Source organism: Rhipicephalus microplus, chromosome 7 (genome assembly GCF_043290135.1).
Source record: "Rhipicephalus microplus isolate Deutch F79 chromosome 7, USDA_Rmic, whole genome shotgun sequence".
NCBI classification, from domain to species: domain Eukaryota; kingdom Metazoa; phylum Arthropoda; class Arachnida; order Ixodida; family Ixodidae; genus Rhipicephalus; species Rhipicephalus microplus.
This window is the reverse complement of record NC_134706.1, coordinates 502461-528569: the sequence shown is the minus strand read 5'-3', so window position 1 is coordinate 528569 and position 26109 is coordinate 502461. Positions and strand designations below refer to the sequence as shown.

Genomic DNA, 26109 nt, shown 5'->3' with positions numbered 1-26109 from the left:
AAGACGCCAATATACATTTCGAGGTGACACGGTGCGCGTGCTCACCGGCGTTCATTTTGTCGCGTCACGCCGGCGTTGCCACGCCAGGCACCGGTCTTGCCATATACTTGCAGGTGCGTGCTGCGCTGCGTTGCTTTGACGCATGCGCGTCTCGCTTGCTGGATTCCGGGCCGACCGGTAGTGCGCTCGCGCGCTCCACGCACTTGCGATCTCCAGCGTCAGCGTGGCTCTGGCCGACTGGGCTCGCCCTACGTCACCTCCTGCCGCCGACGACCTTCCACGTTCGACGACAGTGTAGCTCTGACTTACTGGACTTGCTCTACGCCATCTACCGACGCCGAAAGGAGCTCTCGCAGGTGTGCCCCGTCTTCGGACTCCAGTGACCGTGCTCCCATCTTTCCTATCTCTTCTATCCCCTCAGTTTCTCGTCGCTAGCTCTGGCTTACCTCCTCACGTCTCTTCCTCTCTTCTCCTTCTTCCGCTTTCCTACATCTTTACTCCTATCCTTTTTGTCCCTCGTGAGCTACTGTGGCGGTGTCGCTCACTGAAGCAGACAATAACGGGGCTCACTTTTCTCTTCCTTTCTCTTTTTAAGAATCACTTCTCTTTGACGCATGCGCGTTTCAGCGTGTCCGGCGTCCCTCTGTCATGAAAAGAAGGAGACGCAGTGTTGTCTGGGTAATGCATCGGCGCGAATTTCGTGCTGGTTGCCGTCGGGCCACGCCGACGGACGCTGGTAGCGTCGGCAGCACCTGGCGTCAGATTATAGAGTGCTCACGTTTTGCTAACGTAGCGTCGCTGTGCCCAGCGTGCACGCGCGTCAACGCTACATTGGAGTATATTGGTCCCTTCATGATTTGCTCGCGGCCGTTTTGCTAGCTCCACATACACCAAATTTGGTCTTACGTGTCGTCAATAGATGACGAAATATATTACAGGTGCAAGCATGATAATCCTGACATGGAAGTCATCTGCGGCATCATTTACCTCCACCTCGTAACGTTGTGCTGATTTTAAAGTGACATATAAACATTTCTCATTCTTGCTTCGCATATAATCGGTTCCCGCCGTACGTGGAATCTGCTAATTTTTTATTGCATCGTGTGTCGTATCTAAATTATTACTTTAGCCTACGAGGTCTAAGAGACAGTATTTTATGTGTATCTCGGTACGTATGAGCGAGCGCTCAGTTTTAGCTGCTTCAACAAATCAGTCGTTGAGTAACATACATCAAAAGACCATAAACCATAGTCGCATTTGTTACCACTCTTTGCCCAAACACTATTTTCATGACCAAAAGAAAACAAGCTATATTTAAAATCAAATTTGCTTCAATAGTTTAAGAATAATCTTAAGTTGCGGCATATGCATTACAATCAGCAGAATGTCTATGAAATTAGAAAATGCTACGACAAATTATGAATACGCCGATGCGAAAAAAATAGCGTTATTTCTTTTTCATGTAATTTAATATCAAATACCCTGGTGTTCAAGTAAATATGGTGCTTCGCGACCAACTGGAAGGTCGTGGGGTCGAATCTTCGTCGCATTTCAATGAAGGTTATATGTTAAAGGTTCGTGTGCAAAAATTAAGGGGGCATGCTAAAGAACCTCCGAATGAAAATATTTTCCCGTCTCACCCGTCTTTCCCGTCTTTCCCGTCCAGTAAAACGTAAAAATGCGAAAAACGCAAGAACCCGAAAGCTGAAAAAACTGCACGAGAGAAGAAGATTGGAGAGGCCGAAGCTTTTTTTTTTTCCTCGTTTTCCATTACAAAACTGGAGTTAGCAAAGCACTGCGCATTAGACGAATGAGTGATACGTGCCATATCATCGAATGAATGTTGTTGAATAACGTTAGCCATACATATACATTCCAGTATTCCTTTTTTTTTTCACAACGACCTGTGCCTATCATCCTATATTGTAGAGTGTAAAATAGTTGATTTAGTTGTAGATGCTCTCATTAACCATTAAGAAATTGTGTTTTTACTTATTGTATAACCATACACTTACCCAGAGATGGCAATGCGTCCTTTTGTATTGAGTACGTTTCAGTCAGCAAAATTATGCAATTTGTTGTAATGTTTTTCTTTTGTTTTTCGCAAATTGTTACAGGAATGTTCAAATGTACGCTTTTTTGCATTGTACATTATCTCTTCCATATGGCTTTTAAGAAATATTACCGATGTCACTATGTTTATCATCAACAGCCCGTTTACGTCCACTGCAGGGCCTGTCCCATGATCCGCCAGTCAACTAGGTCTTGTGCTTGCTGCTGCCACTTGATACCCGCAAACTTCCTAAGCTCATCTCCCTAAACCGCTTGCCTTCCCTGGAAATCTAGTAACTCCTAATGAGCAGCGATTATCCTGCCTATGCGCTACATGCCTAGCCCATGACTAGTTCTTCTTCTTGAGTTCAATTATTATATCCTTAACCACCGTTTGTTCCCTGATCCACTCTGCTCTCTTCTTGTCTCTTAAGGTTACAACATTTTCCATTGCATCGCTTGCTGCGTCATCCTCAATTTAAGCTGAACCCTCTTTGTAAGCCTCCAGGTTACAAAGAGGGTTCAGCATCACACCATGTTTGTGGGATGCTAATTACGTTTTTGCTGTGAAGAGTTCTGCATTCCTCTTCCTGTATAAGATCTGGTAAACAGGTCAGTAGTATCCAATTATAAGTAATAAATAAATAAAATATAATCGAGTAACGTGCAAGCAAGAATAACTTTTGAAAACTCTCGCAGTAAAATATCTCCATGTGCGCTTACTGTGAGCTTGAAGGAGGTTGGCCTGCTCCAGAAATGTCGCCGTCCATTCCGGGAAAGCTGTTCATCATCGCGGAGCCTCCACCGTTGTCTTCAGCGTTAGGAAAAAAAAAGAAGTGTTACGCAAGAGCAGCATATATGTTACACAGCATAAGTTCCGGACGGCATATTTCGAGAAAGAAGATTATTTGTATGCAACATACACTCTAAGGCGAAATTTCCCGAAAAATGAGTAACGGAGCCCAGGAATCGGGGATATCAGGATGTGGCGTCATGTCTCGACAGAACGAGCGGCGGCCTGCCATAACTGAAAGGGAAAAAAGTGAGACAAATCGTAACTCTTGAATAAAGCTAGTTATGAAAAAAGGACTCTAGGTTATATGTAAGAGAAACCCGCTGATACATTTTGGTAAAATTGCAGTATCACACTACAAAGCGCGCAGCTTCCCTGTAAAGTTCAGCACCACGCACGGAAATTCATGGGATGCCAACGTTAAATATTAAACACTGTGGCAAGCTAGGTGGTTTGTAGTGCGGCGCGGTAACTTTGCCAGACTGTTCAAGTAAGTCTCTCCTGTATAAAACCAGGAGTCTTTTTGATAACTTTTTTTTTGTCAGATATTATTTTTTTTTCCTACTTCCTAGTCAGTTATGGCAGGCCACTTCTGTGACTGAGGAGAGATGGCGCTACGTGTTGATTGATATCAACACGTGGGGTTTAACGTCACAAAACTACATAGGATTGTGAGAGACGCCGTAGTGGAGGGCTCCGGCTACGTATACATGTCCCGAAATCCTGGTCATGCGGGATAGAGTGCTGAAGGCGCAACCGCAGAAGCATGAGTGCCATGTGCAAACCAGTTATTATCTAAAGAATAGGTGGAAACCAGTTCTTTCCTAGATCTAGTGATTTTTCATATCTATCAGGCATTTGGCACCTCCTTATTGTGTCTAGAGTTTCTTTACTAGAAATGTTACATAACGCGCTCAAATGAAGGGCATTGCTGAGTTATCATGTTTTTTTTTTTCACTAGAAAAGCATCAAAAAAACAATTTCTTTCGATTTGCTCTTTTTCATGTCACATAACTTTTGTGTTCCGCTGGAGTAAGTGAAGGCGATCGCAGTTCCGTAAAGCGAGGTTATTATATGCTAAATAAGCGTCTTGAGCAATTGTCGCTTTGTGAAGGAAGAAGAAAAGCACTGGGCCTTTAAGCTTCGCTTTGAAGGATTTAGCTTGGTAGCTATGTCCAGTCTCTTCTGCGTACTGAGTTCAAAATGGCTGGTGTCAGTGAAGCTTTCGCATACGACTGACTGCAATCTATGTGAGTGGTAGCGTGCTTTGATCCTCGAAAAGTTGTGCACGTGAAATCTTTTAGAGCTTGCTATGCACCCGCTACGTGGCCTTAAGGGAAAATGCGCGGTAACGTGTGTAGTGGGTGGGCTGCGTTAAAGCATGAATCCATGATAATCGCATGTTCTTACACCTGACTGAAATTTACTCTTGTACTACGCATGATTACTGCGATATTACGTCTTGTATTGTGAAACATGTATACATGTCTTGTATTGTGAAACATGTATACATGAAAGCATACTTTCACTGCGTTTTCAGGCAGAGGATGTTATTTTCACTGTATTTCTAAACAGAGGCGTCATGCTGCGGTAGAACACTTCGCTTGCCACGAGCCGTGTTCGAACCTCACTCAGACCGATATTTTTATTATTTATTTTATTTGCATCGTTCTGGATTTTTCAGTCACGCGCAAGATGATTTTTATTTCACAACAAACGACACCAGAATTTCTGCGAAACGTGCTTCTAAACGCTATAGAGTTAAACTTTTTTTTTGTAGTGCTCATAAAAACGTGAGAAGTTTACGATCGCCGCGTGCCAGATCTCCATATCCAGTAACTTCTGGACCAAGAAATTGTGAAAGAAAAGGGACTGAAAATTGGGCTAGTCGGTACGGATTCACTTTTGTGAAAATGGCGGCAAGCAAAAAAGACAGAAGGTGCGGTTCGTGTGTTTTCAGCCTTTCTGTCGCACTGTTTTCATAAGACTTACAAAAATATTTTAGGGGCGAAGCTCCTTAAAGTGACACCCGTTCGTGCCTCGTCGTAGTGCGTAACCAGTATTACGTTTTGACCTGCAAGGTGGTGCTGGTGGGAGATTTCTCCTATGCGTTGTTGATTTAAGAAGGGTAAGAGCACACTGAATACGAATACACAAAGAAATAACACACACACACACATAGCACGCGCGTGTATGTGCGTGTCCTTTCTTTGTGTATTCGTATTCACTGCGCTCTTACCTTTCTTGAACATGGAATACCAACATGCCCACCTTTCCACCTTGGTGCGTTGTTGAACAATAAAAAATTCGCAGCGTGCGCGTTCACTAAAAGCCGAATTCTCCTGTCTCTCATTCCCAATTAGCAGCCATTGGCATGTACATTGAGCACTATCTGACAAGAAAGGATTGCTACGTTATACTCGCCGGGCGTAACCTCCTTTGTTTTAGAAAGGTTTAGCGAGCGTTGGGCCGTGTGCCAAGAATACAGTGAACTAGTATATACCATGAACTCGAGGTGGTCAAAGGTGGGAAGTAGACCCGAAGCGCAAGCCGTAAGAAAGTGTGCGTGTGCCCCCTCTCGTTTAGTCCTTGGAATGTCCGCTGGATGGCTGTGCTTTTATATGCGGAATATATGATGAAAAGATGCGAGATGGCGGTACGTGGAGTGTTGACTAGATCGACGAACGGACACACAGACAGATGCATAGACGGATGCACGGGTGGCTGCACGGATGGGTGGACACATGGATGGACGCAGGGACGGTTACACAGACGGACGCATGGACGGACGGAAGCAAGAAAGAATTGACGGATGCATGCTTCGCCCCACTCTCCATCATTCACCCTGTAGATATGCTGCCATTTTTTTTGCACATGGGATACTGGTTCAAATATCGCTAGCTTCAAGTACATGACAAAGGCTGCATATTCGCAAATGGCCCGAACGGTCTTAGATGTGAACTTGACAGATTTGTGCGTCTCTGGAGCATGTGGCGCTATGGCAAGCCTGGTAAGCTCAATTACTTCACCGAAAACGCAGAAAAATTACCATCAGTGGCTGTTACCCGTGTCTACATGTGGACAATATGATGCTTTGTACTTCTCATTTGATGCGCTCTAATTGGTAAAGAACTATCTTAGTACTTTATTCAAGGTGAAATAACCCAAATGACAACAATGAAGAGTTCCTTAGAGACCTTTTGGGCAATCTAATGTAGTTTCGAGGGTCAATCTAGGGCTAAAACGTTGACTTGAGTTGGCATCACTGCTCTGAAGGGATGAACCTTGCGGTAGAAGCAAGCCGTGTGCAGCATATGGTTTCCCATAAGTGCTCTGCCGTCCTTATGAAAGGTAATATGGGAACGCGCGGCCGAGGCTTTGTGGCTGCCGCCTACAGCTACATCAATCGACAGCGAAAGAAACACGTTCTCTTTCGGCGTTATCTATCTGCAAACAAAATAACCAGTCACAGCCGGTAGACAAGCGCTGCTGAATTACGCTACTGCTTCAATAGCGCGACCGGTGATGCCTGCAGCGCGTCGTCTGCTGCGAACAAATCTAGCGTGGTACGCGAGCACACTAGACATAGCACTGTTTCTCGGCTTACCCGAGGTGCTCATCTATGAACCTATAGTCATGTATAGGCTGAGGGATGCACTCAGATGGAGGTGTGTATTATCACTGAATGATACAGAGTGTCACTCAGTGATACTGTGCATCATCTGAGCTCCATGGCTTCGTCTTGAAGATCGAATATTTTTCCGTATAAGCCCGAATAAATACGTTTCCGAGAATTTCACGCATGCTGTGCAAGTAAGACACTAGATTTAGTTAGAATATTGCGCCTTGCGTGCGTTCGTAGACATGATAAACCTGTGCACAAAAGCATGGAAAGTTTACTTTGTCCTTCTGCCTCGACGAGAAAGAAAATGAGTGGCATGTTTGCCTTCATGTAACATGGAAATAATATCGTGTGTTAGTGTCGTTAGGGCAAACTGCGGCCTATTGTTGAATAAAAATGCAAGAAGCTCGCTCGTTCTTCCGTGGCCAAAAGCTCTGCAAATGCTTGCCACGCGGTATAGTCGCACTATTCGGGGCGAAACAGCAAAATACTAAGTCATTGTGTCGATGCTGCACGGAAACAGGCCCGTGGCTGCTGCTTTTTCTTTTTCATCGTGACAAAAAGCTTTAGAAACTTTATCTGCCTTTTTGCAGCTATTTATCATGTCTACGAGCGCATTTCAGGCGCGACATCTTAGCGGTATCCAATTTCTAACTTGCGAAGCCTACGTGTCGCATCTTTGAAGGGCGCCGATCGAGAGCGTCGTCTACTTGCGCCACAATATAATTGGTTCGCACCGTCCACTCAATTCAGGCTGCATGCATGCAAAAGCTCGGGCTCCTTGCAGCATCACGCTGGCAGCGTGCACTTTGTGAACTGAATGGCTGTGTTCCAATACTCACCGTAGACGGCTAAATAGACAGCCAAATGGACGGCGGCCATCTTAAGTCCCATTCCCATTCTCACGTAGCCGGCAAAGTAGACAGCTCAGAGAAGACCGCATCGTAGACAAATACGATGCAGGCTACTTTGTTGTCTAAACAAGATGGCGGCTCGGCGAATCGTTCAGATAGATCAAATTGCGCCAGAATGGCCGTCTGCACACAAGCAGACGCTTTCCCAGACGCTCAATGTGAGTAAAGTTTATTTGTTTATGATTTTAACACGAAATAAGCCACAAATTACAACTGTTACGTTTTTTTTTAGCTTTTTCTTCTCGACGCGAGGTGGCGCATCGTCGCGTAAAAGCTGTGTAAACGTGTTCCAATTCTGGGGCAGCATGGGCTCGGTGCGGTCTTCTAAGCAGTCTTCGTAGACTGTCTACGTACTGTCTAAGAATTGGAACACAGCCAATGCCAACTCTTTAGCGACCGGAAGAAGCAAGCCTACTCCGTAGCTGTTCTCGCCCTCACTCTATACCACAATGCAACATTCTGCGAGCACCCACGAGCGGCGGCACATGCACCGGCGGCCACGCGCTACGCGTGCCCTGTTTCGATCCGTGAGTAGTGCACGTGTGCCCGTTCTACATATTTATTTTCTAAATGAAGGTTTCATATGTGCTTCTGACTTGTTAGCGTAAGCCGTAGCATTAAAATAATGATGTGCGTAAGTTTTTAGACTAGTCGTTTTTTTTTTCTTCAGGGTCCATAAAGATTTTGCTATTGGCGATTCGCGCAGTGGACATCTTGTATTACTTCTGTTTACTTGGTTGGGAAAAATGGAACGAATGCATTGGTTAGTGCATCGGTTTTGTGCATAGTGCTTCTTGCCGGTGTTTCAACCACTTTGTGTTATAATTTTGCACCAGTCTAGCCAGCAGTTTAGCTTAATTGTTTCCTTGGAATTTAGATGCGTATAGGCACTTACGGCAAAGCGCTTTCTTTAGTGACTTTAAGGTGTGTGAGCACTACTTCAAGCTAGAATATTTAGGATACATTACCAAATATACCGATCCAAGAACCGGCATTGCAGAAGCGCCCCCGGGGACGACACGGTTTATTCTAGACCCAGTACTGAGACTTTGCCCAGGCCCTAAGTTATATGAGCGTCTACGCACCACTGTGAAAGCGGCCACAGCAAAAGAGGAAACGCCGCTCCTTTTGTCGCTCACAAGATATTCTTGTGAAACGAGATTTTGTTGTTTTTTCTCTAGCATTGGTCATCGCCATGATATTGTGCTGAATAACCCACTTCTGGCAGTGGCGCACACTCTCTTCAATAACGTGTCTATGAAGACAGATGTTCGAAAGAGTACAGATAAAACTGCATAGTCTGTAAATAAGTAATTACAGTTTCTTATTGTGTGTATGCGTGTGTGCGCGTGTGTGTAAATAAATAAAAATGAATAAAATTTACCTCATCCATTTCGTCACTTTGTTGGCCCATGAAATTTCGCTTTTATAGATTGACCGCACGTTCAATAGCGCGCAATCTGAGATTTTCGTGGAAAAAATGGCTTACAGATAAAATTTCGAACGGTTTCAAGTGTTATACATTACTTAAATCAGCGTCATTATGCCGGAAAACGCAGGATAAAGCTGTTAGGCATTGTTAACTAGTCGAGAAATTTAACGGGAGTCGATAGTGGCCATGGATTCACAACCTCCCGTACGCGTGCTGACACGGGCGAAACGAATGACGTCACGGCGGCAGTGAGCAGGCCTGAAAAAAAATATTTTTCTGGGTGGCATTGATCCGGTGCCGTGCGCATCGCCTTCTCAAAGCTTGGCTTCGGTTCTCGGTGCTTGCCTCGACCACGCCATAAAGACTGTACGTGTAACGTTGGCCATTTTCAGCCAGAGAAGCTAAAGCTTTTGCAGCTAACGATGACGGCTTTGCGTTTTGTAAGGAAGCAGCCTTTAAAACACCCTCTCGCCGCAATTTCACACGCTATCACGCCCAGCGTCACCTGTAACATTAACTAAGCTTTCTTTCTGTTTTCTAGTAAAAAAAAGTGATCTTCGCCATAATTGTGAAAGAAGCAAGCTGTATGTTATACGAAGCAATGATGGCAGCTAACTTCTTTTGGATCCAATGTCGCTTAACTCTACAACAGGGATGCAGGCAGATATACTCAGAAAAAGTATCCCGGAATAGAAATCTTGAAATAGAAGCCCTGGAAGCCTAAAATACGGATATTTAGTTACATTTGTCTTTCATGTAACGGAATATTTGAAAAATACATTAGCGAAAAGAAGAAAAACGTGTAACGGAATGAATCTACAGGTACTGGGAGCAAATTCCGTTTCGGGGATGCTGATATTCTATAGAGACATTTATATTAGTTGCAAAGTAACATTATGACTAATGCTACAGCGAATCAAAATTTGGAAGTGAACCGTATCATCCGAATCACTATCGATTTATGCGAATAAGTTCTGCGGAAACCCGCTAGCTGGCTGAAAAGTTCACCCTTTTTTAACCTTTACGACACCTTGCGGGTCCCCGCAGAACTAAATGGCGTTACGTTTGTCCATGTGCTTCGGGTTGTCGATGAATTCACCCTTGTGGTGTTAATTCCTAGTTTTTTTGTTAGCTCAATTGGTATAACGACCACCCCTCAAAAGTTTTCGTATCAGACCAGGACGAATTTTTCAGCAACTTAGAATCCTTACTTTCTGAGAAATTCGTACGGATTTGCTTCTGGCTTGGTGCCACAAACGAGTGGTTGTGCGATTTCTCTTTTTTATCAGTTCTCACATTCGATTACCAGTGAATTGTGGTAAAGCTGCATTTAATTTATACTGAAGATCTGCTTTGCTGCGAAGGTGTTTCCGCATCTCTCAGACAACAGCAGCTTCTGAATTTGCGCGACCGCGTCGTTTCGGCTTCCACACAAAGCTTGCGGACGCACCATAGGGTCGGCCTTTAAAAAGAAAAGGAAAAGGGAGTGCTGCACCATCTTAATAGATGGCGACTCTTTCACCAAGCCGTACATTTTGGCTTGTGCAATAATTTGTAATTAGCGATGTCGGCCTACAGCAGCTTTTCTTCCCCCTTCAAAACACGTGTGATCATTTTTGACACAAAAATAACGAGGTACCTGTGTTCAGCTTATAGCAATATCACCGACACATCAAAAAGACATTTCACTACTGAAACACAAATACATTTTCAAATGTATCTTGACACAGGATCACAGATACTCCATATTATCTCTGAGGCGCTATCAAGATGCTCTTTCATCGCGATACTTCTGAGCCCTGCTCTACAAAGCGCTGGCATTGGGAAGGGCTGCGCGAGCAAGCGAAGCAGTTTTTGCGCTGCCTCGACGCGAAATAGGTGATAGGAGCACAGCATCCACAAAGGCAGCAGTCATCTACTGGTCTCTTTCAAGATAGCATGCTTGCCAGCATGCGAGATAACACTCATTTGATGGGTGTTATCGAGCATGTGCGCAGTCTGTACTCGAGCAAGGCAGTCCGGCACGCCTTCGTGCTCTTTTCGCCCGCCGGTGCGCTTTAGCGCTGCTTGAGCCGTCCCCGGATCGCAAGCATTCACACAAAACATACGACACGCAGGTTGACGTCATCAATTTGAACTTTTTACGGAGACAGCATAAATATGTGTAATAAATAAAAAGTATTTTCAACTTACGGAATGAAAGGGGCAAGCCAGCGGCGGCACCATGGCCCTCCCTGCAATACGAAGACAATTTTTTTTTTGTGAACTTGGTAGAGATTGAGAGTTGACTTTGTCCAAGGGATGAACATAAATTTTTATGCCATGCTGGTATTCGGTTGGCCGGGGGAAACTACACATTGATACGTCAGTTATGTTCGGGGCACGCGAAGGATGGCCAGTCGGTATACGGCACCCGACGAAAAGGGTGGTGGTGGTGGTGGTTAATGAAAAGAGGCTGCCCAGACGCGGACTAAGCCGTTCCCCTCGGAACGCGTCAAACCCCGTTGGCCTTTGTTCACCGCACCTTGTGCTGGGGAGTCACCCGCACGGCGGTAGCGCTCTCACGGTGAGCCAGACTGAGATATAAGTTGTCGCTGTCGCGACACGGCTCCCGAGAAGATAATATGGCGCCATGCTGTAACAATACTTGTGGATATACGGCAGAATAGTGTCTACTAACGCCAGACAGCCGACCGGCCGTCTATAGACAGGCTTGTTGTCGCACGAGAGTATCATTTAAGCTGTACGTCGGTGAAATGACAGAGTTCTTCTTAGCCGATGCTCGGAGGATAGCAAAGTGTGGGAACGCAGAGGCGGAGACCCATCTCTGGAGAAAGGGCAGTTGTTTTCTCCATTGGTGGAGCGTCGAGTAGTGGTTCGTCCCAAGAGGCTGTCTCAGATGAGACGGGAGGTATTTAACGAAGAGAAATGGAGAGAAGGGGAGCTTTATACTTACAAACTTCTGAATCTCATCGGTCCAGCCTATATTCTGTCTCCCGCTCACGCGTAAATTCAGGAAGACGCTACAAGACATGGAAAAGAAAATAAGGGAGCAGAGTAGTAGGTCAGCGAACAAACGAGGGGGGGGGGGGGGGGAGATTTAAGATATAATGATTGTAATTAAGAATAAATCACTATAGGGGCCGGACACGTAGGCAGGATAAACGCTGGTCATCAAGAGTAACGGACTGAATTGCAAGAGAATAAAAACATAGATAAGTGCACAAATTCGCAATATTAATAGACTGTCACGCCGCCGAGGGGAATTCAGGAGCGTCAAGGATGATCAGTAGGCTCCCAGTGATCCCTTGTTCGGTGGTGCTAGCCGCAGTGTTAACGCAGTAGCAAGACACAATTAAACCACTTTGTCTGTTTCGTGAATCAGTGAATATACCGGACTGTCCGTGACACGATAAATATGACTGGTTCTTGCGAGATGCGAAGGTTTCGTAAAAATACGCGGCAACTCACGCTTTCGATTATAGCCCGCCGAGTACACATATCAGCTTCGCGAGATTTTCTGCAGCCACTTTGGATTGTCGAATCTTATCGTCTGACCATTTCAGTTAAAACTCGTCTTGTTTTACGGGCGTATAACATTCGACAGTTCTTTTGTAGTGCATAAATTCTATAACATTCATTGTACGCGGAAACTAGTGCAGGCTCGCCATTTGAGCTTCCAAACCTTGGCCTACGCTGCGCCGCTGGTTTTTTGCCTTTGTGGATAGATGGCAGCACACTGAAAGCGATTCCGTTCTCGCCGGGTTAAGTTAGATCCCGACACGTACGCACCACAGTGCAGGATCTGCGTCACTAAAACAGTCACCCTGTACCACATGGTATGGGAATACCCACACAATCCACCTCTACAACCCCGAGCACAGCACAACACTGTAGGGTGGGAAGCAGCTCCGTCGAGCTCGGATCCGAAGACCCAAGAGGCCCTCGTTAGACGAGCGAAGACAGCGGCCCGTGCCTATGGGATCCCGGACTAAGAAATACACTCACGGACGTTCCTTCCTCGGTCGCAAATAAACGTTTCATTCTCTCTCTTCTCGCCGGGTATCGGGATCAAGTGATCTCCGCACACTCAGATAAACGTGGTGAGTGACACCATGTTGGTGTTGTGCGTGGTGAATGACGGGTTGTTGGTGCTATGGAAGTCGTTTGGCGGAGAGAATTCCTCAGATTACTTTCAGCAGAGATGTTCAAAGAAACCATTTTGACGTCGAGGATTTTTCACTGGACGTAGGTGGTTGTCAACGCGCTGAGAGTGACAGCGGCGATGAAAGATCAGCTGCTTGCTCACAAGCAGAAAGTTGCACTTCACGTCCCATTGTGCGTTAATGTTTTTCACGCTCGTAAGCCTTTATGATTGTATTTATTCTATAATATCCTTCAGCGAATTAAAATAAACGCATACTTTTTCTTGTGCATTGAATGTATACCAATTCCAGTGGATATTGCAACGTGCCGCATACCGCCAACACGCTCGAGCTTGACCAGCGTATAGCGAAATAGAGCAATAAAATATGCAGTTACGACCACAGTCCACGCTAACTTGTCCTGCACTTCATTGATGCCATCCGAACGACGTTATTGTTCCGCAAATCACTTAAAGTTTGCAGCACTTAAAGATTTTTAAGTGCTCCAAAAGTTGATATTGGATAAGTTTTCCGTGCCTGTTATTTCTCTTCTGTGCCGCTGGGCGTTCGCGTGGGTGGATAATATATATGAAGCTTTTTTCTGAAATAAATTTAGTCTTGCCCTTCTTATCCCTCTTGTCCATGTAAAACATTGCGCAATTCAACCTTTCTGTAAATTGATCAATTACCAACTAGCCCAGTTATCATCCTTATTGAACCGTCAGACAGGCTCGGCACAAATTATCTCGGAGTGTCATTATAATCATACATCAATTCGAGTTAGCGCAGTTTTCTGTAGCACGCGCATGATTACGCAAGGCGTCGTTAATGCATGGCCGATCAGCTGACAACAACACCTTTCGTACTGCGGCAAGAAATGAGGCAGCGAACAAGTATCAGTTCCTTTTGTTTATGAAAGTACTTTGGTTCGATATTCAGTCATTCGACCATCAAGAGTTTATCCGGTGAAAGTGGCACGGAGAGTACGTCCGTGCGTTCTATCTTTTCTTATGCGAGTTCACGAGTTAATAATTCTTCCGCAGTCATCTTGGATTGCACGCCGCGCCACCTATAGGTTGTGGGCATTGCAAATATAAACGGACGCACCAACATACATCAAGTATTGTCAATCCCCATTTCCATTCTTATGAAAAATATATCTTTCTACGCTGTTGGATTGAACAGTCGAGTGCTATCACCACTAGACCACAGTGGCCATAGAATTTCTTAAATATACTCTAGAGGGAACTCTGGCGCTAGTGTCTACGCATACGAGCTGCAACTCACGGTACTTCAGCGAGCATGGGAATGATGGGTAGTACGTGGATTTGTCTAACTTCAATACTTCTGGCTCCATGTGTGTTCGTGTGGTTTGGAGCTGTTTTATCATGACACAAAACTGAGCAAATGTTCAGCGGTTGCGCTTCACCACCTTATTCTTTTAAGCTTACCATTTCAAATCAGGCATGAAGTTGAAAAGGGTTCATGCTTTCCTCAGAAAAAAAGCAGAAACACGGCCATAAACGACGCCACAAATGCTGTCGCCACCAGCAAGTACGAATACTAGGCAGATTTGTGTAATACCCTTCGTTCCCATGGTATATAGCGGAATGACATGGAGTTCATATGCAGACTCTAAAGGAAAAGCTGTCCATAGGGTCCATGTAATAAAACCTAAAACCACTCGGGTGCCGCCAAGATGAACCAATACTCAGCTTTCGAATGATGTACGCTCGCAATCGCCACTGCAGGCTGCAACAACCCCTGGTGTTTTTTAGTGTTTCGTGGATCTCTGTTGCATCGCCATAAGATGCTGCCACATAAAGTCGAGTTGTTGGCTCATTACAACTGCAAAACGCGGAAGACGACGTGCAAGCAAGCTGGCAGAATCAGCCGCACGCCGCATGCACGGCCCCGCTCTCACAGAGTTACCTGAAATGAGGTGCTCCCAAACGTTAATACGGTACGAAGATAGTGGCGTCATCTAGCAAACAAAACTGCAAACTCTTTTTTTTTTCGTGTGCCGCAAATTACATAAATGACTATTGTATCCTCTTTCGTAAAAGTAGTTGGTATAAACACCACATGATTTATGTTTGTTTTTAAAACATTAACAGACTTGTCAATGACTTATACCGTGATAACTTAAGTGTATGAAACTGATATATTTAGCGCTTCTTTCAAGTATTGTAATGACAACAATGACAACGTTTTAAGATGTCAGCGCTTTGGTGGTTATAACTATCGCGTCTCAGCTTTTCTTTTAGTATTTGTATATTAACTCTATGCTGAATGATCGCAGCTCCAGTGTCCCCTCTAGTTAATTTAAGCAAACTCTATGACTGTGGCAGCCGGGTGACAGCAAATAATATGAACATGGGCACCTCTAAGATTCGCGTTTAGGAATTGAATGCGACAGCAACTCACACACGCTTTGTCACTTTTCCAATCTCTGCCTGCCTTCGCTTCTCGGTGGAGACCTATACTAAGCCGCAAAGCAAACCAAAGTGCCAAGTCTCTCCGGCTCTTATCTTTATTTGCATGTACCGTGACTATGCCAACGCTGCTTTTTCGCCCACACCCGAAAAAGTCGCAGACGATGCTGCCGACACCCACAGCGGCATTGGCGAAACGAGCTTATCAACGATATTGCGTTTATTACTGAATTCTATGAACGCAGCATAAAAAAGTGACAATGGCAGGGTGAGCGCTGACAAACCTTTTGACGCATGTTTGCTCTTTGGAGTCACTCCACTTCTCTAAATAATGTAACCTGGTGATCTACTCAGACCACGCTGATCATTTGGATTTATGTTCGGAAATAAGGCCTACAAGTAATTTTGATTAGCTTAATCGAAGTCGAGAGGAGTAAAAATGTAAGCAAGATAAAAAGATGAGTAAGGAAACGAAAATACTTACGGTGACGGGTGATATTCGCCGGGCTCTCCGCCTAAATAAATTTTTTTTATATTGAGTGTACACGTTGCAAACAAGAAGCCAAATTGTTATCGTGTTCGGAATACTCCGCGCATTACGTCAAAGGTTTCACTGTTTACTTTTCATATTTTCGCGTAATTACCAAAACGAAGTTTCTTTAAACTTATCATAAAGGTATGGGCCCCTGAGACGACAATATACTTCATTTTCGCTCACTAGGAAATACGTACAATGTTGCAGACGCCATCCATAATTATGAAGTCACGATTTTTGATGCAAGAATTTCAATGTGCCGTCGCACTCGCACTTTTCTATTGCACGTTTTATCGAGTTTCTTCTCGTGGCAATTTTGAATTGTGATTCAGATATTTACACACGCCATATTTGCCCTCTTTAGTGTTGCTTTAAAAAAAAAGACGGACAGAATAAAAAATGTTCTAAAGCAGAACAACAGTGTCAAAGATGTTTATCACCCCTTCTCGCAAACTTCTTTGGTTCGCGAAAACAACCTACGATCTAAAAACTCTGTTTACAGACTTACAACTACCAAGCACGCACGTACAGAGCGTATTCGTTATTTTGTCATAAACACCTTATTACAGGGAGCCTACTTAGTCGATGATACAATATTACTGCTTTCTGTTTTTCCAGTGTTATGACAAGAGTCATTACTCTGTTTTGCTGTGTACAGGAAGAAACTCGTCACGATAAGCAAACTCGTCATTACTGTAACAAGGTTGATAATTATGGTCATACGTATCCCCTTTTATACTTTTACCGGCCTATGTTAAACTCAGTGTTCCTTCCTTCTTACTTCAAGTTTAGCTATTTTCCATTTGCATTTCGCACAGGTGCATCATTTCGCAGTCGTGACTTGCCATTCGCATTATTCCGTTCGTTGCAGCTCATTCCACTTTTCTAAAGTATAAAGAAAATATATGCACCTCCACTATTTTGAAACCTGACGAAGCACAGGCAGCAAGCGATTACTGTTAGTATAAGTTCCCACATCTTTGTTTACTAAAGCGTCGACCCATGAAGTGAATGCAAGCAGGTATAGCACTTCCCCGGCAAGAGTAGACTCTTGTAATGGTCATTCGCCAAATCGGTGTGCGACTGGTGCGCGCCTTTTCCTGCGCCTAATCGAATTTCCGCTCGTTATGACAGTTGAGATACGTGTCATGTTCTGTCGGGTCGTTTCCTGTTTTGATGTTGAGGAGTGATTGCGCGCTGGACGACGCGGGGGCACTTGACAGAGTTACCCACACGTTTCCGAGGTGTCTGTAGTGATCTTCAGTTAGCCATTATTATTTTTCATTACAAATACCAGTCCAACTGCATAACATTGATCTTTTTCTCTCTTTTTGTTGATTGCATTCACCTAGATGAATTGTACATCTATGTAAACAAGTGTATAATTTGATTTTCATGTACGCTTTTCTACTTGTAAATGTCTTTCTGCTCATGTATAGGTGGCACGGCCCAGTCACCTTTAGCCATGTCTTCTTAGAAAAATTTAGTGATTTTTATTTATAAACAAATAAAAAATAGAGTAATTATTACGGTTGTTATTACGGACACACATAGAGTCATTATTACGGACCCACATATAAAGAAAGATATTAAGAAGCTTGAGATGGTACAGCGAAAGACGGTTCGCTTTATCTTTAATGCCTACCACAGAAACGACTCGCGTACAACGATCATGGCCATTAATGATATCCCTACTTTACAATACCGAAGAGCTGTTGCCCGGCTGAAATTTCTACACTCACTTTATTTCCGTAAATTTAACAATAGTGAAGAAACTTATATAAGAAATCGAGTCTCAAGACAAACTCGACATACGCACAGTTACACTCTTGAACCTTACTTCTCACGTACTAATCTTTTCATGAACTCGTTCTTTCCTCGGACGATCAATGATTGGAACGCGTTACCTTTTGAAGCATTCTGTGATAATGACAATCCTGAATTCGATAACTATGTATTTTTCCGTTTTTAACCGTACATCTCAAGATTTCGGACTGTCTCACGTTGTATTTGATTTGCATTCTCTGGTTGCGATTCTGCAATTTCTTGCTGCCATTTTACTTTGTTCAAATTTTATCCTGTGTTCTACTGCCTTAACATGTTTTTATTGCTTGAACTTTCTTTCTATTGAAGTTACAATGTAAATCACTATTTATTATGTCCCTCTGCTTGGTCTTTCGACCGAAGTATCCTGTTAATAAATAGATAATAAATAAATAAATAAATAAAACTTTATATTTTAAACCTGGCTTTTACTGGCCTTGCTTCAGGCCTGTATTGACCACATAATTTCTAGCGTAACTACGCCGCGTGAGAAGGACGACAAGCCAGCCCCCACAGCCTTAAAGAAAAGGAACTCGGAACCCACCTGTCATGGACATCATGTCGTGAGGTGGGAACATGGCGAGCCGTGCACTTCTTTGGTGGGCGCGCCTGTATATCATAAGCGGGGAACTGAAGATGGGGAGCAGGATGACTCACCAAAAAAGAAGCGTTTTCTTCACGCGGAGACAATAACTTTCATAACAGTTAGCGGCAAAACTGTCTGCGGGAGCTGCAACGTGTGGTGCTTCAAGCAGGCTGCGATTGATGCGCGCGCGAGCTTCCTTCTTTCGCCTCCGTGTGGCTTTATGTGGAACGCAGCCGTTTTTTTTTCGCAAGTCATAGTTAAGATGTTCAACTTCTTTACATCAACCCCTTTGTAATGACCAGATATGTTCAGTTCACGATGTTCACAAAGAACCATGTTTTTTTTTCTGGAAGGCAAAACACCACTATAAACAAAGCTAGAATTGCAAGCATGATTGCCAGGCAAATTTACCTATTACCCACCACTCCAATTCTGGCTGAATGATCAAAGCGCCACATGACGACAGCAATGCTTTATAGCCCGCCGTTGGTAGTTCGCCACGAGTAAACGTCGACCTGGTCTTTGTAAATACCGTACCAGTACGAACTGCTTTCATCAGGGCCCAATGTTTGCCCGCGTGCATATTTATCTCTTTAAAAGAGTTTTCGCGTAGGAAGCATTGTGAGAGTGAAACTAAACGCAAGAAGGTGCACGTCTGTTCCTTCTCGTGCGTCCTGTTTAGTTGCACTCTTACGATTGTTTTCTATATCTCCTCTGTTCATTAGGCAAACACGACATTGTCATGACCGCTTTTTAACCTTTCATTTAGATAAAAAGAACATGTTTCAATTTTCATTTTTTCCGGTGCATTGTATAGGAGTGGAACTGCCTAGCTGGTGTTAGGCAATTTTCGTAACTTAGTTTTGTTCCTGCCATTTTCAACGAAAATAACAGCAACAAAGCACAGTGGTTAAAAAATTGTGTGCATTTCATCTATGCCGTGCAAAGCTCTTAAGTCACTTTCTCCACAGTACTCTTGTCTTCTGAAAAAAAAAATACTTAGTGAGATTAGGACGGGGTGCTAGCAGCCATAGGTTAGGAACACATCTGGTTCATTATTTACACGCGCATACACGCGCTGTTTACTAGTACAATTATGACCGTTGACGTCTCTAACTTTACGGGAAATCCAAGGTGTTCACGACATCCCTGCTGCCCTGTGAAAATAAATCAAAACGTAAGCATGCTTTCTTTTATCCGATAGTAATTTTCTGTGTTTTCTGGTGGTGCGAATTTCGGATGATACGAATATTTCGGTGACCTCGCCAGATTGGTATCACCGAGATTTTACCTAATATATATTAGATGAAAACTGCACTCATTTGTTATAATATAGCAATATATTTTATATTTCCATTAAAAAAACTGTATAGCTAGACTGTGCAAATATACAGACGCAATAATTTGGTTCACGGAGTTTTATAGTGTGATATACACAAGATAAACTGCTCAAGAGGGTTCCTTTCAATTTTTCCTGCGTGTGAAGCAGACGTGCTGCTTCATTTATTGCTGAGTGACTTAGAATAGAATAGAACAGAATATTTACTGTTTCATCTCAATACAGTGTGAGAGGAGGAGAAGGAAAAAGCCATTTGAATGGCTTGAGGGAGTAACTCGCCCCCGTACAAATACCCTGTTTCAGGCATGTTATTAACATTGTGACACTTTAACACTTTAAAACTTCTACTGTAACACTGTAACAGTTAACAGTGACATTATAAGTTTGCATTTATATAAAGTGAAACAATTTTACAAAAAGAGCCCATTAGTCAAGAACAGATCATAGGAATCAGACAATTTTACATCGCGAATATAAGTTTGCTTGTAGTCATTTAATAAACGCGAAAGATTGTTACGAGCCATTTTATGATCGTAACTAGTCTGACAATGTAAAACATTGCATGTCTCGGCTATATTTCATGTCTTGACAACATTTCCGTTTCTTGTCATGTCCGCTTATCTTCAGAAGTGGTCATGAAGTTTTTTTACTGGAGATGTTTCAGCCATGACGACTTGCAAAGCTAGAAATTAGATTCAGACCTTTTATGATTAATTTCATGATATGAAGGAATTGGACTTGAATGCATAGATTTAAATTAGGGTTGATATTCCCAGTGTTTTGAAAACGTAATAAAATTTTAAGTTGCGAAGGTCAGTGTAGAATAAGAAGATGGAATACAATTTTGTTTCATAATAAGCTGTAATAATTACTTACAGGCTTGTTGCTTCACTATGAGTGACGTCTGCAAAAAGGAAACATCATTCACAATACTTATTGACAGCTCTTTCACATAACGTTTCGCTGACATGCCTCACCTAGATTACACTTGTTTGTTTCAGACGACATGCTTCCCTATAATATTCATCGCGGCCATCACGCTGAAAGAGCATCACGTTTCTTGTCACAGTGCTTGCCTTTAAGGGTTACAGTACAAAGCGCCCACGTTCAAAAGCGTCTTCTTGTCATTTTGTTAAGAATACCCTTCACCATACAAAATAGCCCTATAGTCCCCTACTTGGTGTTTTTCGTTCGTAAAGATCACCATAACAACACTTGGCTGATGACTATACTAAGGTTTTAGCTAATGACTTCAGTACACACAATAATCATGCGTCCATTTTAAATGGCGTGTACAGTCGAAAACACACATATACAGGGTGCCACAGCTATCTCTAGCCAAAGTTTATAAATATGCCAGCGTACTGTATAACGACTCCAGCCTGTGCAGGCTGTGAACTTTTGCCGAGAGTACATCTCGCCATTTAACGTCTTTCTAATTATCTAATTACGTATGTTTGACTAACCCACTTCTGAAGCAACAGCGTCGAAAGAAAAACCAATCACAAAGCTATAGATCCCCAAGTTCCGGTTTGGCGGTTTCCAACTTTCGATTCATTAGGTATAAAGATATTTTAGCTAACTACAGATGCCTGCGAAAAATACAAAAAAGTACCATGGGACATGCCCCCTCTTGTGCCTAGGCGTGCTGTGATTGCAGTGCACTGCAATGTTCTGCCTGCAAACGACCATAGCACTTGGCCGGGTGCGCTATCGTTCGTCCGTGGAAAGTTAGGGCGCAGTGCAGTCATGGTGCGCATACTGTGTGGAAGCGGACGTGGCACGCGGTATTTTTTTCTATTTTTTGGGTAGTTTTAGCATGAATAAAAACACTAATGCTTCAAGCGTAGACACTTAAAATTTATCTAATCAGACGTTCGTCAAACAACTTTCTCATTGGAATCCTTCACCCAGCTTCATGCTCCGAAAGGCATTTAATTAAGTATTCGTTATTAGGCAATAAAGACCACAAATAATAGTGGGACGTACTTCACGCGTTCGTCAACAACGTGCATTAGGTCGCGTAGCCATAGAGCACAGTGGCACATTTTTGAATTGAGGCTCCAGATAGCTGGTGCACCCTAGATACAGAAAAGAGTCATAAAGTATTGCTAAGGTCCTCAAAAACAGCAACAGCACTGTTGTGCTGCGCATTGTACAAGCACTGCTTAGCCACGGACCGAAGGGCTGTCGCAAATCCAAGCTGAAGTCGCCTTGCAAACACAGTGCTGACTTTAGAATACGTTGACTCGGGGTGATTTTGCCTAAGGCAAACTTACTGCATATGACGAGCGCTATGAATCCGGCGAGCACTGTGGACCTCATCACGCGCGGTGGAGAGTCCTCTTAAGCTGCCTACGCAAGCCCAATAGGAAAGCACTCGTCTCGTAAGCAAGCGATGTCACAGTACTTATACCAGAAACAGAATTTTCACGCCGCAGCTGCTTTTTGAATTATCGCTAGCATGCACGCAAAAGTTCAAAGCTCGTTTCGTTTATTCCTTATCCGGTTGAACTGAGTCGCTGCTACCACCCGGCACAATTTCTGAGCAGGCGACGGAAATGAGTCTAGCTGGAAAACCAATCGCGGCATCTCTGAAAAAAAAAAAAAAGACATTACTTGTTTTCTCGCTAAACACCTGCGCGGAGGACTCAAAGAAGTAGCTGAGAGTGCCGTTTTGCTTTGTGGGTAATCTGCCGTGTCAGTACCCTAGTAAACGCCTCCAGTTATGCAGGAGCGTAAATTCCTGCCCGTACACCCGCACACCACGCCGTGTTCCGTGTATGGCGCTCGGTGCTGCTGCCAGCTTTCTCTAGAGGTGTCGCCTTCTCCGCGATCGAGTTCGCGGAAACACTGTAGGAAGGGGCTGGAATATGAGCGAGACCGCTAAAGCGGGAGATAAAGGTGACACTCGAAAACGTGTCGCCTTAATGTTTTTTTTTTTTTCTCAAGCTATACTTTTCATGCTGTAAATGTTAAAGCCAGCTGCCAACAAAAAACTCACTGGGTCGCTTATGCAATCGCCTAAGACGAACCGAAAGCACTCTCCTCGGTCGACGTATTTGGCCGTATACCCCCCCCCCCCCCCCTCTCGAAAATATTTCATTGTCCTGCCTTCAGAGCCATAGGAGCATTGCAAGCTTTCGGCACCTCTTACGGCTGTGCACTGTCCACGTGGTCGGCCCACTTTAGAACAAGCTACGATGTCATGCGATGGCACCATCGTGTTACGTTACGTCACTGTGACTTGACCGTAACGTCATAATGACGTCTCAAATTCGGCTTTGTGATGCGTCATGATGGCTTCATATGGGGACGTCATGGTGTGATGGTTTCTTTGATCACTCGTGCTCACGCCACCGACGCCAACGTCGGGCAATTTTTGCGTTCATGAGGCGTCTAAAGTTTTTGCCTTTTAAAGTTGGATCCTGTCGACGCATCGCTAACCAGAGCCTGAATGTGCACTACGAGCAATGTTAAATGAAAGCCGGCGTTGCATTTTACCTGGCAGTCTGCTTACGTTTTCGCATGATTTGGTGCAGGTGTACCGCACAAATAAATATATGGCAAGTATTGCTGAAATACCCACCTTTATTAGCCTACGTACAGCTACACAAGGTGGCACACTTTGATTAGACGCTAGTGACAAGCAACAGACATTCAGGGTGAGGAAAGCATAAAAAACGTTGTCAATAGTATTAGACAGTTATAGTTTACCGTTAGCATCATAGCAGGGGTTAAGGGATTACCGTTACAAGTAGCAAACGTTCGTCACGCACAGCGTCTTATAGTTTAGCTAGATAGCGTTTACGTGGTCTAAGTGCCCGAGCAGGGATGGTGGCGGCACCTACTGGAGGGTTAATAAGTTAAAAAACAGTGAAAAGGAAAACTAGAATGTTTGCATGTGTCACCGCGCGAAGCAATGTTGCAAGTTTGTTTTAGTAATAATAAAAGGAAATAAATATGAACCACACACAAAACGCGAATACATTTATGTTGCTCATCACTTTACATCGATCCTCCAGTTAGGCTTAGAGACGCCCGAATTGGGAGATTATTTCAAGAACTACGCTGACTTATCCATAATACTTGGTCATCGAAGCTAACTGAAGGCAAGCAAAGCCATTTTAAATTGTATTTTACTCCGAACGAAATGAGTCTTCCAAAACTACGTCAAAATCACTTCGAAGCAAGCAGCCGAAAGCGCCGTCATGTTTTACGTACATTACGTACAACACGCTAACACGGTAATGTTAAATCTATTAATCTATTAAATCTATAAATCAGTAATGTCAAATTAGCTAAATTTAATACAACGTTCCTTAATGAAAATAACATACTTTGGTATGTTCAGCATGGTTTCAGGAAAGGGATTTCCACAGACACGCAGTTAATTTCTCTTGTGCACAGTTTTTCACAAATTTTAGATAAGGCAGGTAAGTTGATGTCATCTTTTTGGATTTCACGAAGGCATTCGATCTTCTTCCTCATTATGAGCTTATTCAAAAACGGGAATTGATTGGCCTTCCAGAATTTATAATTTCCTGGATTTCTTCCTATTTATCTGACCGCGTTCAGTTTGTAAGCATTGCAGGTAGTCGCTCTGACCCGCTCCCTGTAACTTCTGGATTTCCCCAAGGGAGTGTACTTGGGTCTTTATTATTTTTAATTTATATTAATGACATTGCTGATACTGTTTGCTCGCCGGTTCAGATCAGACTGTTTGCTGATGATTGTGTGCTGTTTAATGAAATAACTTCCTATGACGACCAGGTCTTGCTAAACAACAACCTTCAAAATATCTTTGCATGGTGCGAGCAATGGAAGATGAGGTCAAACGCCGACAAAACGGTTTTTATGCGAGTAACCAACAAAAAAATATTTTGCCATTTACGTATCAATCCGGTACCCAGACACTAGCTCAGGTTGTTGAGTATAAGTACATTGGTGTCACTCTAACCAACGACCTCCGCTGGAAAAGCACATCTCTAATATTTGCTCGTCGTCTTTCCGTAAACTTGGTCTTTTGAGACACAAACTAAAGCATGTTCCTTCTACTGTAAAAAAAAAACTAACTTATTTGACTGTTATACGCCCCTCATTGGAATATGCCTCAATCATCTGGGACCCATACACAAAAAGAAACATTGAGGCTCTCGAACTAATCCAACGCAAAGCGGTCCCTTTTATTTACTCCAAGTACCGAAGAACGGATTCCTCCCCAAACCTTATGAAAGAAAACAGCATACCCACACTTGAAAAACGTCGTAAAACTCCCAGGCTCAAATTTCTTTTTCTTTTAAATAACAAGTTGTCAGTAAACCGTGATTTGTATCTGAAACCGCTTACGACAAGACAAACTCGGCATCGACAAACTCATTCATTAACACCGTATTTCGCCAGAACAAACATTTTCAAATACTCGTTCTTTCCTCGAACCATAAACGACTGGAACTGCCTACCTCAATCGTTAACCGGCTCTGTAGAGGCACTTGAGCGTATTCAACCATGACCTATGATATATCTTTTTGTATCTTTTGTATATGATGTACCTTTTTATTGCTCTTGCTGTTTTACACCTGCGTGCAATGCTATGATTTTGCCCCTCCTGCTGGGGCCCTTAAATGGGCCTGCAGTTATCTGTAAAAAAAAAATCTGAAAGATAGCGTGCGTACAGGGAGTGGTTTGGGTCACGTACGTTACTGCACACGCGCACTTCGATCCCGATATCCCGGTAAGCCTGCTCAGCCCTGTAAACTATAACTGTCAAATGATGTTATAGATATGAAGAAAAAAATCACAGCATATTCACTGGGTTAATGATGATGAGTTGGTCGAAGCTACTGAAGGAATCATCGGTAAACCGTGAAACTCTTCCGTGCAATTCACCTCACAATTAAAAACGACATACACCGAACACGCTTCAACAGCGATTGATTGATTGATTGATTGATTGATTGATTGATTGATTGATTGATTGATTGAGTGAGTGATTGGTATAGCTGTACCCTTTAGATCGGGCGGTGGCTAATGCCACCAAGCCGTAATACTTAGTAAACCAAAAACTACATTCATCTTTTTTTTCTCTTTAAATAGTGAGGCTGAGGACTGGTACTTTGCAGAGAAGGGTTCAATTTTTACTCGTGCCTTGATTCTAGCCACCAATCAGATAACCTCCTTCTAGTTCATTCTACCTGCTTAAAGTCTATTTTGCCTTCCCTGTCCCTAAACCCCAGTGCTTTGAAAAAATCTACGCCATCATCCGGAACTATAGGGTGAGGCCATTTACAGAACATTATCAAGTGTTCAGCAGTTTCCTCCTGCTCCTCCTCCTCCTCCTCCCCACACTCACTGCATACCGTGTCTGCCCCTTCGTATTTGGCCCGATATGTTTTGGCTCGCAATACTCCCGTCCTCGCCTCAAACAAATGA

General features: G+C 43.5%; 1 protein-coding gene across 1 annotated transcript in view; it reads right to left on the bottom strand.

The window, feature by feature from the left end:
* Positions 1-22054, bottom strand: part of LOC142767204 (uncharacterized) — a 38993-nt gene extending 16939 nt beyond the window's left edge. The window contains exons 1-6 of the mRNA XM_075868434.1: positions 21957-22054; positions 20554-20581; positions 18297-18361; positions 15878-15908; positions 11007-11047; positions 2776-2863 (exon numbers count right to left, since the gene is read on the bottom strand). Of these exons, the coding sequence (XP_075724549.1) occupies positions 2776-2863; positions 11007-11047; positions 15878-15908; positions 18297-18361; positions 20554-20581; positions 21957-22002 (299 nt within the window). The 5' untranslated portion in view covers positions 22003-22054. The remainder of the gene's footprint in view (positions 1-2775; positions 2864-11006; positions 11048-15877; positions 15909-18296; positions 18362-20553; positions 20582-21956) is intronic.
* Between the last annotated feature and the right edge of the window lie 4055 nt (positions 22055-26109).